General features: G+C 40.0%; 1 protein-coding gene across 1 annotated transcript in view; it reads left to right on the forward strand.

The window, feature by feature from the left end:
- Positions 1-5,181: 5,181 nt before the first annotated feature.
- asic1c (acid-sensing (proton-gated) ion channel 1c) overlaps positions 5,182-11,409 on the forward strand; it is a 291,132-nt gene continuing 284,904 nt past the window's right edge. Inside the window, exon 1 of the mRNA XM_041244645.1 lies at positions 5,182-5,970. Coding sequence (XP_041100579.1) covers positions 5,416-5,970 — 555 coding nt within the window. The 5' untranslated portion in view covers positions 5,182-5,415. The remainder of the gene's footprint in view (positions 5,971-11,409) is intronic.

Raw genomic sequence — 11,409 nt, forward strand, 5'->3', positions numbered from 1 at the left:
AGAAAAACAACTAGCCTCTCTCAGAGAAACAACTGTGAAACTGCCTACATTTTTCTGATTACTTCCCGAATAATCTCACTAGTTAGATGGCAGATTTAGTGAGTAATGGAATAATTGCTTCTAGGACAACACAACTTTTTTTTTTTCTTTGGTGTTTCCTTTCCTTTCTTTCATTTTCATTTTTTTTTCATTAGAATGTCCTGAAAATTGATGAGAATCATTTGCCTCTGAACAAAACTATAATTTAAATATTTAGTTTGATATTTGAAAGTATACATATTGCGTCACACACTACACATAATTAAGATATTGCTGCTCTAGAAAGAGTGCAAAGAAGAGCGACCAGAATTATTCCAGGCTTAAAAGGCATGTCATATGCAGACAGGCTAAAAGAATTGAATCTGTTCAGTCTTGAACAAAGAAGACTACGTGGCGACCTAATTCAAGCATTCAAAATTCTAAAAGGTATTGACAGTGTCGACCCAAGGGACTTTTTCAGCCTGAAAAAATAAACAAGGACCAGGGGTCACAAATGGAGATTAGACAAAGGGGCATTCAGAACAGAAAATAGGAGGCACTTTTTTACACAGAGAATTGTGAGGGTGTGGAATCAACTCCCCAGTAATGTTGTTGAAGCTGACACCCTGGGATCCTTCAAGAAGCTGCTTGATGAGATTTTGGGATCAATAAGCTACTTACAACCAAACGAGCAAGATGGGCCGAATGGTCTCCTCTCGTTTGTAAACTTTCTTATGTTCTTATGTTCTTACAAAAACAAATAATTTGAGTATTTATTAACCGAATACAATAATAAGATGTATATATATATATATATATATTATATATATATATATATATATATATTATATATATATATATACACCCACATATACATACACACACACACACACACACACACAACTGAAACTGGAGAGGAATGGGAAATTAAAACAATATACACACACATATATATATTTACATTTCTTAATTCTGTTGTGAAAATACTATTTATATGGAAACTAAAGTTAATGTGCTACACACTATTATTTTTTCTTATAGAAGTGTGACAAAGTGCCCTCCCCTGTGTATATTATCTGTTATATGTTGCATGTGGTGTGTTAAATGTTGGTGTATAGCACTGTGTAACAAAAAAAAAAAAAAAAAAAAAAATGTTGTTCCTGGGTAGTAAGTGTTATTTCCTAATTGATTATGCCTCAAAAGTATAGAAAATGGCTATTATTCCCCACAAACTTTGCTTTTGTGACCAGGACAGTGATATTTCAAAATATCACTATTTCCAATGGGAAAATGGGCAAATGTGTGTCTTCGTTCACATAAAGTCAGAAAAAAACAACATATGAATCCAAATTAATATGTATTTATACCAAACTAATACAAAGATGACTACAAAAGATTTAGAAGTGAGTAGTTTTTCGAGATTTACAATTATACTGTAAATACATATATAGGAAATAACACCTACTACCCAGGAACAAAAATTGTGTTACATAGTGTAGTCATTGGTACACGGGATATAAACAGGTCTGTGTAACACAAGTGTTTAAAATGTATATTTGTATTTAGGCACGAGGATTGCACAGCACTTCACGTGCAAGTAAAATGTAATAATATGTAAACACGGGGAATTGCACTTTATTAATTCACATGCAGTTGTACCGCGACTCTAATTGAATGATTGATTAGCAATCGAGTCTTAGTCCGTTTTGTTTGTCTGTTTATTTTGGCGAATGTGCCGTGTCCTGTTTATGTTTGTTACAACTGTTTATTTTCTGTCTGTCTGTTCATTCAATAAATGTTGAGACAGACCATTCGCTCAGCTCCACCAAACTCCATCTCTCTCTTGTTGTTTATTTCCTGGCTCTGGTCTGACGCCACCCACTCCGGCTGTCTTTGTGACAACTGGGTAATATCTGTACCCAGAATAAAATGGGCTGGGATTTTGGTAAATACTTCACTGTGATTGGTTGATTTCTAATATGTGATTTATAATTCTCACTACTGTGGCAGGGGTATTCCAATTTAAAAAAAAATGCTAATGTGGGGCATGATTAAAAAAGGAGAACTAAAAAAAAAAATGTTTGGAGGACAGTGCCAGAGATCAAGACAAGCCAAAGGTTAAACCAATATCTATGCAACAGCTTTAGAGGAGTGATAATAGCACCTAGCATACACTGTGCTGTGAGACTGACAGGGCAAAGGCAGAGATGAAAGAAGACAGGCAGAGTGGGAGAAAACATGCTGAAGGCTGGGATGCTGTAACATGATGAATCTGTGAATATGGAAAGAAACCTACAGGTATCTGGACAATAGAATACTCTAAAAGATAGGCTACAGCACGGTGTCTTAAACAGATAGCAGATATATTCTTCCTGCAAAGTTACATTTTTTTTGCCATTTGTGAGGATGCTGTTAGTCTAACATATACAAATACATATGGCATATACATATTTTGTAAGAATGAGATCAGCTGAATTTAGGATTATGACTGACTGCAGCCCTGAGTATTGTTTATCATCTTTACATCTTCAGCCCCAAATGTATTAAATCTATAAAATCATTATCTACATATCTTAAATAAAAGTCTCAGCTGTATTTTTGCTGCTCTTCTGAAACCATAATTTTGATAACAATCACTTAACATGAAACTATATTGTCTCTGTTTTATAAAACCTTGCAACTACACAGTATAACAAAAATAACCAAATCATTTTTGTAAACTGTATGCATACCTCCAGCAAAATCTGCTGCTATCAACAGCAATTGGTCCACATTAACAAAGAACTGGAACTTAGCTCTCTGCGCACTTGTATTTCTGCATAAAAAAAAAAAAAAAAAAAATTTTTTCTCGAGTAGCCATGTTGTTTGTCAGGAAAGTCTTCTTTCGGTGGAAAGTAAAGGTACAGTTATGCACAACAAAAGACCAACCAATAAAATGTTAGCAGGAGCTGGGAAGAGGCGACAACCAATAACAGCACTCAGTCAAGGGTCAGTTGAAATGTTTGTAGAGTTGAAAAAAAGATCTGGAAGTGGTTGGCTATTTAAAGTCTCGCGCCTGTTCCAATCATTTATGACTTAGCTTGGCTTTTACTAAATATGACTGAGGGATGCGGCGTATGGCAGCAGCTCCTGGGTCAAAAATAAGATGTAATCTGCTGGCACATGTGCAAACTCTGTACTGTCCACATACAGGTTTTTTTTTTTTTTTATTTCACATGAGTCAAAAGTGATTTAATTTTTTTTTAAGTCAAGTTTAGACAATGCAAACAGATACCACTCCTACCTCATGTGTTTCCAGGCAACAGTGTTAATGCTAATGCAAAATGCTTTTTTTTTTTTTAAGGCAGTATACTTTTGTAAATACTGTTTATGAGAGATGATGACAAACTGATGGAAACTCGTAAAATGCAGTGTGATAGTTTCCATGCATGTACATACAATGATTGACCACCATTGTACTGCTCAGGGTCAAGCTTTGTCTGAATTGGGAGAGTGTAATTATCACTAGTGAATGCATACCATTTGTGAATAAGGGTATTTCCTTCAACCTCCAGGACCTGTTTCAAATCTTTTCTAATATATTTTAATTTAGTTCTGGTGGTCTCCTCTTGGCTCTAAGTTTCCAAAATAAAAAGGATGTATAAGAGAATGCTGATTGTTGGCTACAGGTTGGTAGTTTGTGAATAACAGCAATAGGAAAGAGTGAAGAGAGGCTAACAGCATCATTTTATTCTCAGAGGAGGGGCTTTGATTGGGTTGCCATTTTTGAAGCTGGAATCCACATAATGAAGGAAGTGCAATGGTACATTTTACAGAGAATTATGTTTCTGAAAATTGTAATTGCAAATGATTGATTTAGTGATATTTCTTTGTATAATGCTGATCATAATGCTGGAGTAATGAGAAAAAATTAAATGCAAAAGTCACATTTACTGCATGCAATCAGAAAGAAAGAACCAGAAGCAATGGAAGTTGCTGGGCTATGCAGGGTTATCTCAGCCAAGCAGTAACAGAAGCATGAGCTGTAATTCAAAATGCTTAATAAAAGTCAAATAAGACAGCAGGGTTTCCCTTCAGTGCGTGCCATCGTGTTGAAAGGCTTGACAAATAGCAAACACCCAGTCGGTAGACATTGACTGATAGTTCAATTTCTGCATTTTGATCAATATTATTATAAGCGCCCGCCCCGTATCTGAAATATTATATATATATATTATATATATATATATATATATATATATATATATATATATAGAGAGAGAGAGAGAGAGAGAGAGAGAGAGAGAGAGAGAGAGAGAGAGAGAGAATCAAAAATGTTGTATCTGGTCGATACTATCCTCCGAGGCATTCACTACATAATATAATTAAAATGTTTAAAGGCAGACAGACACACATATTGATATGTGACAGAAGAAGAATGAGAGCAAGAGAAAGACAGAGACAGACAGATGCAATCCACCTGCATAGCTACCTGTGGCATTTGTGTACATGAACAATTTTCAGTGATTCAAAATCACAAGCCAGTACTACTATACCATAATACCCTTACTGTGAAGTTCCAGCAATGAACAAGAGAGACTTCCTGTGCAGAGGCTCAGAAGCAGACCAGCCGCGGAATTCTCTGAGCATGTTCGGCAGTGAGATGGACCCTGACTACTAAAGAGAGAGAGAGAGAGAGAGAGAGAGAGAGAGAGAGAGAGAGAGAAGCAGGCAGCAGAATCTATACAGTCAAAAGATCAGAAGGAAGCTTGCAGGTTTTATAAAGCTTCAGGAGCTAGACGACAGAGGCAGCTAAGTGGCAGCGTGTGGCATGCTTCTTCACTTTCAGACGGACTAGAGAGACAAGTGGAGGGACCCTGCAAAGGCTACAGCTATACAGCATTGAGGTGGGTCATTGACAGATCTATCACTCCCCTTTTGGGTTGACAAGAGACAGAGGGGAGAGAGAGAAACAGCAATACAGCTCTTTATCCCCGCCCCATTCACAAAACATTGCATACCATTGCCGTGGCAATACAGAAATGTTCCTTCCGATTGGTGGATGAAGAGTCCCATTGAGAGCAGAGACTAAACCCCCCCCCCCCCCCCCCCCCCCCCCCCCCCCCCCCCCCTTAAACACTGCCTTCCTATACAACTCCCATCTTCCTTTTCATGTTTTTTTTTCTCAGTTGGTTCTTTGTATTCCTCTAGTCTCGCTCTTGAGTACTCAGTGAGGGGCTTCTTTAAATATGGGTGGGAGCTGTCAACCTATTCACCTTTTGCTTTGATCCAAAAAAGAAAGAAAGAAAGAAAAAGCAAAGGATTTCTGCTTTCAAGACTGGGAACTGTAAAAGCTTTACTAGTCTGGATTATATATTTTTGTTTGTATTGTCCATCACTACAGGATATATTACAACAATGACGGGTGACTCACAGGAAAGTATCGAAAGCATACGGCCATTCAACCTGCAGGTGTTTGCCAACAGCTCCACCTTGCATGGTATGAGCCATATCTTCGCCTATGGCCCCATGACCTTTCGTCGCTTCCTCTGGACACTGTCTTTCCTGGGCTCATTAGGACTCCTGCTTCTGGTTTGCGTGGAGCGGGTCACCTACTACTTCACCTACCCGCATGTCACCAAGCTGGACGAGGTTGCAGCGCCAAACCTCACCTTTCCCTCCGTCACCATCTGTAACCTCAACAAGTTCCGCTTCTCCAAGATCACCCGTAACGACCTCTTCCATGTGGGCGAGATGCTAGAGCTGCTCAACGACAACTATGAGATTGCTAACACCCAACTGGCTGAGCCTGAGGTCCTGGCTGCCCTCAAGGACAAGGCCAACTTTAGGGGGTTCAAGGCTAAGCCCTTCAACATGAACGACTTCTTCAACCGCACAGGTCACGACATAGGCGAGATGCTCCTGCAGTGCACCTTTCGTGGAGAAAACTGCTACCCCATCAACTTCACCACTGTGAGTCTCCCTTTGTTTGTTTTTGTTCATTGCACTCACTTGTCTGCTGTTGGTAAGGGTTTTGGGGGCTTTGATGGAATTTTTCGTTGTATATTTTGAGGGGGTTGGCAGGGGTGGTAAAGGATGGATTATGGAAGAGGGTTCTAGGATCAACTCTGTTTTATCTGTTGTTTTGGAGTTGTGGCTGTTGTATTGGAGATGTGTGTATTTAAATACTATTTTATTTAATAAAGTTTTTTTTTGCTGGTGTATTATTGGTGTTATATTATGGTTATGCATATTCTTATTCTTTTTAGCAAGCAATGCAAAATGTGCTGTTTTTTTAATATTCCTTTTGTTGATAGAAAAAGATTATTTTCAGAAAATAGTAAATGCTGTTGTTTTTTTGAGCATTTTAGGGAGTAACTATTGTTGTTCGAAAGATATTTGTTTGCACTGATATTGTTTATTTTATTTTATTTTATTTGTTTTATATATTTTTGTCACTACGAGAAATATCCATGTTCTATGTGCAGGTTGTGTTTTAAGTGTTAGGACTATGAGGTTTGGAAAATGTGCAGCACCTACATTACTGTGTCAGTGTAGGGTTTAAATTCATGCTCACATTTTGAAAATCTATAAATTAAGGGATAATGTCTTTTGTTCATTGTTTAATCTGGTGTGCATTTGCTTTTATTTTACTTATTATTGTTAATAGTAGTAAAACATATTTTTAGTTAGTATTAATTTAGTAATTTGCTAATTTATTATTTATTAATAATCTAGAAATATTATATTTTCCCTTGTTGCTATATTAGGTGAAGTTTGATCATTTGTTTTTGTAATCATAAAATTTCCTAATTTCATGTATTATTTCAGCTGGTTCTTGCTGAGTAAATATGCATGCGTAAGTGTATTCCTTTAAAATAATAAAAATAATAGAGATTACAGTATTTTCCATTGCTTCTAAGAACTTCATTTAGTATTGGGATGCGTTTATTAAATTGAGTTGTAGTTAGAGTTGTCGTATAGATTCATAGCGAGCTTTTGTGATAACATACTGAAAGATTATAGAAATACTGTATTTATTTATTTATTTCTTTATGTATACAAATCAGGCTATTTTTTTTTAGTGGAATTACACAATATAATAAACTGTTGCATTTCTATGACAGAAAACACTTCAATTAAATTACTTGTTCACATTCTTGTTTTAAATGTAAGTACTGTCTTGAATGGAGCACAATATTTTCCTGTCCACTTTTTGTGTGTGTTTGGTATGTGGAAGTATGTGTTAGTTGGTTCGAATACAGTGTGCATGTATATGCAAAAGGTACATGAAGTCTACGCCACAATATTTGAGGTTTAAAATAACATTTTGTTTATTTTTTACTCCTTTCTCTACACATTTTTTTTGTTTTGGCAAAACTATTCATATGATTAAAAATGTGTTAATTTAAAATACATTGCAACAGTAGAAGAGACAAGGATGCATAATAAACCTGCATAAATATGCTGGTTATACTGCATATGTGGGGTAAAAGACAAACCTTGTGTAAGTTTCATTCAGTGTTCTTACTTTTTCCTTTACAAAGTTACACATGCCAACAACTCAGACCTGCTCAAATTTGTCCATGGTAGTTCCTTTCAGAGTTTATGAAAAAAATGAAATAAAATGAATGAGCGTACAAGACATTTCCTTAATACTATTAGCCTATTAAAGCTTTTATGAGCTGTAGCTTTTATCATGCTAGCAAAATTACATCCAACCCAGCCATGGATTACAACAGCTGGTGAATTGTAAATGCTGAATATATGTCATGGTAAATGACATAAATAAGAATACATTATTGTGAGAGTACCAGGGGCCTAACCTCGCAAGTTGACAGAAGGTTATGCCATCTTACTCTGAGTGAAGTTTATTTGCAAGGTATGGAATTCTAGTGCTCATCTGTTATGGATAGTGATATCTACTTAAAATCAACAGGTGGACTCCTTACAAGAGATTTTGGCTGTGCTAATGGTTGTACACTGTATATTTTAAATTATACCATAAGAATGTAGCACTGCTTTAAAAAAAGATGTATGAGAAAATGTATGGGGCTTGAGTATGAAGATCAGCAAACATTTACAAAAACAAAACTTAGCAGACAGTGCTATTCTGCTTTTGAATCTCTCCTCTTAGTAGTTTCCCAGCTGTGTGTTGCCTACTTTCTTAAGACTGCAAAGATCACAAGGATATATTTAACACTATATTTAACACTATGAAGGGTATGACGATGCTGGATTGAAGTAAAGGAAATGCTGGCAACGGTGCGGGCCACCGACAGTGGCAACGCTGGCAGCGGCATGGCTGGCAACGGTGCGGGCCACTCCAACAGTGGCAACGCTGGCAGTGGCATGGCTGGCAACCGTGCGGGCCACTCCGACAGCGGCAACGCTGGCCCCTCCGGACGTGCAGCTGGAGATGACAACGGCTTTTCCCATTTTGGCACTGGAGACGGCTCCCCCTTCTTGGGCACTGGAGACGGCTTCCCACCTTCAGGAATGGCTACCCCTCCCTTTCTTCGGTACTCGGGCCGGCAGCTTTTCCTCTTCCTTTTGGAGGGGGCAGTAGGCCATAAAGTGTCTAGACTCCCCGCAGGAGAGGCACTAACCTGAGGCCTCAAGATATGTGAAGGTGTCCAGGCTGCCATACCACAACACTGGGAAGGAGGGGGGAATCTGTCTTCAGTGTTTGTGAGGCCAGCATTTGGAAAGCCTTCCGGCGGAGACATTACTCACATGACTCCACCTCACCCTGAAAGAAGGCCTCCTTGAAGAGGTGGTCTCCTCATGAGCACTCCTTGAAACCGAGCCCAAATTCCCCACATGATCCACACATAGGAGCCTGTTCTGCTTCTATTGTACATACAATACATACAGTTGATGAGACATGTTAGAAGTTGGGGAACTTTCCTAGAAACATAGCTACAATAGTATGCTAGGTCTCAGAATCTTGGAACTTTGTGATTCCTTTGGAGTCTAACTTTTATAGGGATCATTAAAGTGCATTTTCTTAGTAAATCTTGACAAGGTTTGTACCTTTGTCATACTTTGTCGTCATACCTGGTACATCATGTGCATGCGTTGTACTGTTGTCACAAAGACGGCTGTAGCGTGTGACAGACCAGACCAGAAATGTATACACAGCACTGTGAGTAAAATAATGAATGAATGCGCTGCTGCGCAGTTTATTATTACCAGAAAATAAAACACTTGTACAAAAACACTGACACCAAAACAACACGGCACTTGCAGTCAAAATAAATAGACAAACAAAACGAGTAGACACTAACAAAACAGGGTGGACTAACGCTACACAAAACAAGTACGGTGCTGGTCCTTCCAGCACTCGTAGCAATTGATATCGTTTAGTTTACGTTTCTCCTCTCTCTCTCTCCCATTCTCCACTCCCAAACACAAAACCCAGAGTGAGTGAAAACATGCTGCTTTTGTGCAACTGTACCGAGACTCGATTGCTAATCAATCATTCAATTGGAGTCTCGGTACAACTGCACATGAATTAATAAGTGCAATTCCCCGTGCTCACATATTAGATTTTACCTGCACGTGAAGTGTTGTGCAATCCTCGTGCCTAAATTTAAATATAGATTTTAAACCCACTTGTGTTACACAGACCCATTTATATCCTGTGTACCAATGACTATACACCAACATTAACACACTACACGTAACATACAACACAAATAAATAGCCCAGAGCAGCAGGCAACCCCAGGTGATGAGGAGCAGCTGGCATCCTTAGGCGAAGAAAGGCAGGCATCCCCGAGCGATGACGTGAGGGAGTCAGGACAAGCTGGGGTGAGGGTTTTGGCCCTCTTCTAGGACCGCTCCAGTTGCTCTGCTCCTGCTAGTGGAGGTGGCGGCAGCAGAGGCAGCTCCAGCTGCTCTCCTCTGGATGGTGATGGTGGGGGAAGTGATACCAGCAGGCATTCACCCTCTGCTGATGGAGATGGGTAAAGCAGGCATTCTTCTTCTGCTGGTGAATGTGGAACCAGCAGGTATTCTCCCTCTGCTGGTGGCTTGGGTCCTAGGGCCGTGGGATTTCCCTTCTCAGGCTGTGGAAGCACCGACTCCCCCCTCTTTGGGCTGTGGACACACTGACTCCTCCCTCTTTGGGCTGTGGACACACTGACTCCTCCCTCTTGGGCTGTGGACACACTGACTCCTCCCTCTTGGGCTGTGGACACACTGACTCCTCCCTCTTGGGCTGTGGACACACTGACTCCTCCCTCTTGGGCTGTGGACGCACTGACTCCTCCCTCTTTGGGCTGTGGACACACTGACTCCTCCCTCTTGGGCTGTGGACACACTGACTCCTCCCTCTTGGGCTTAGGACAACTGTATTACATAAAAACTGTATTTATTTTAAGTATTTCAATTGTGGGGAAACCTCAAGTTTCCTAGAAATATATTTCAAGGGCAATCTCATTAAGTCTGCATTATGCTACACTTGCTGTAGCGCTCATAGTGTTGAGCAGAGACTGGTTGTACTATCTGATCCAGGAATGTCTTTAAATGTGTTACAAACAAGTATAACAAAACATTGAATCCCTTGTATATCTAATTTAAAGATCTAAAGACATTCCTGCAGCAAGCATTCAAAACAATACATTGTTGGCACAATGTTGTGATGAGTGTAGCAAATAGCTATATTATTCAGTCGCTCATGAGACATGGAATTACGAAGCCATGGCATTAGTATGAGCTCAGATTGGAGCCTGTATCCAGGATCAGATAGTACAACCGGCCTCTGCTCAACACTGTGAGCGCTACAGCAAGTGTAGCATAATGCAGACTTAATGAGATTGCCCTTGAAATATATTTCTAGGAAACTTGAGGTTTCCCCACAATTGAAATACTTAAAATAAATACAGTTTTTATGTAATACAGTTGTCCTAAGCCCAAGAGGGAGGAGTCGGTGCATCCACAGCCCAAGAGGGAGGAGTCAGTGTGTCCACAGCCCAAAGAGGGAGGAGTCAGTGTGTCCACAGCCCAAGAGGGAGGAGTCAGTGTGTCCACAGCCCAAAGAGGGAGGAGTCAGTGTGTCCACAGCCCAAGAGGGAGGAGTCAGTGTGTCCACAGCCCAAGAGGGAGGAGTCAGTGTGTCCACAGCCCAAAGAGGGAGGAGTCAGTGTGTCCACAGCCCAAAGAGGGGGGAGTCGGTGCTTCCACAGCCTGAGAAGGGAAATCCCACGGCCCTAGGACCCAAGCCACCAGCAGAGGCAGAATACCTGCTGGTTCCACCTCCACCAGCAAAGGAAGAATACCTGCTGGTTCCACATTCACCAGCAGAAGAAGAATGCCTGCTTTACCCATCTCCATCAGCAGAGGGTGAATGCCTGCTGGTATCACTTCCCCCACCATCACCATCCAGAGGAGAGCAGCTGGAGCTGCC

The sequence above is a fragment of the Polyodon spathula genome, chromosome 3 (genome assembly GCF_017654505.1).
Source record: "Polyodon spathula isolate WHYD16114869_AA chromosome 3, ASM1765450v1, whole genome shotgun sequence".
NCBI lineage: Eukaryota > Metazoa > Chordata > Actinopteri > Acipenseriformes > Polyodontidae > Polyodon > Polyodon spathula.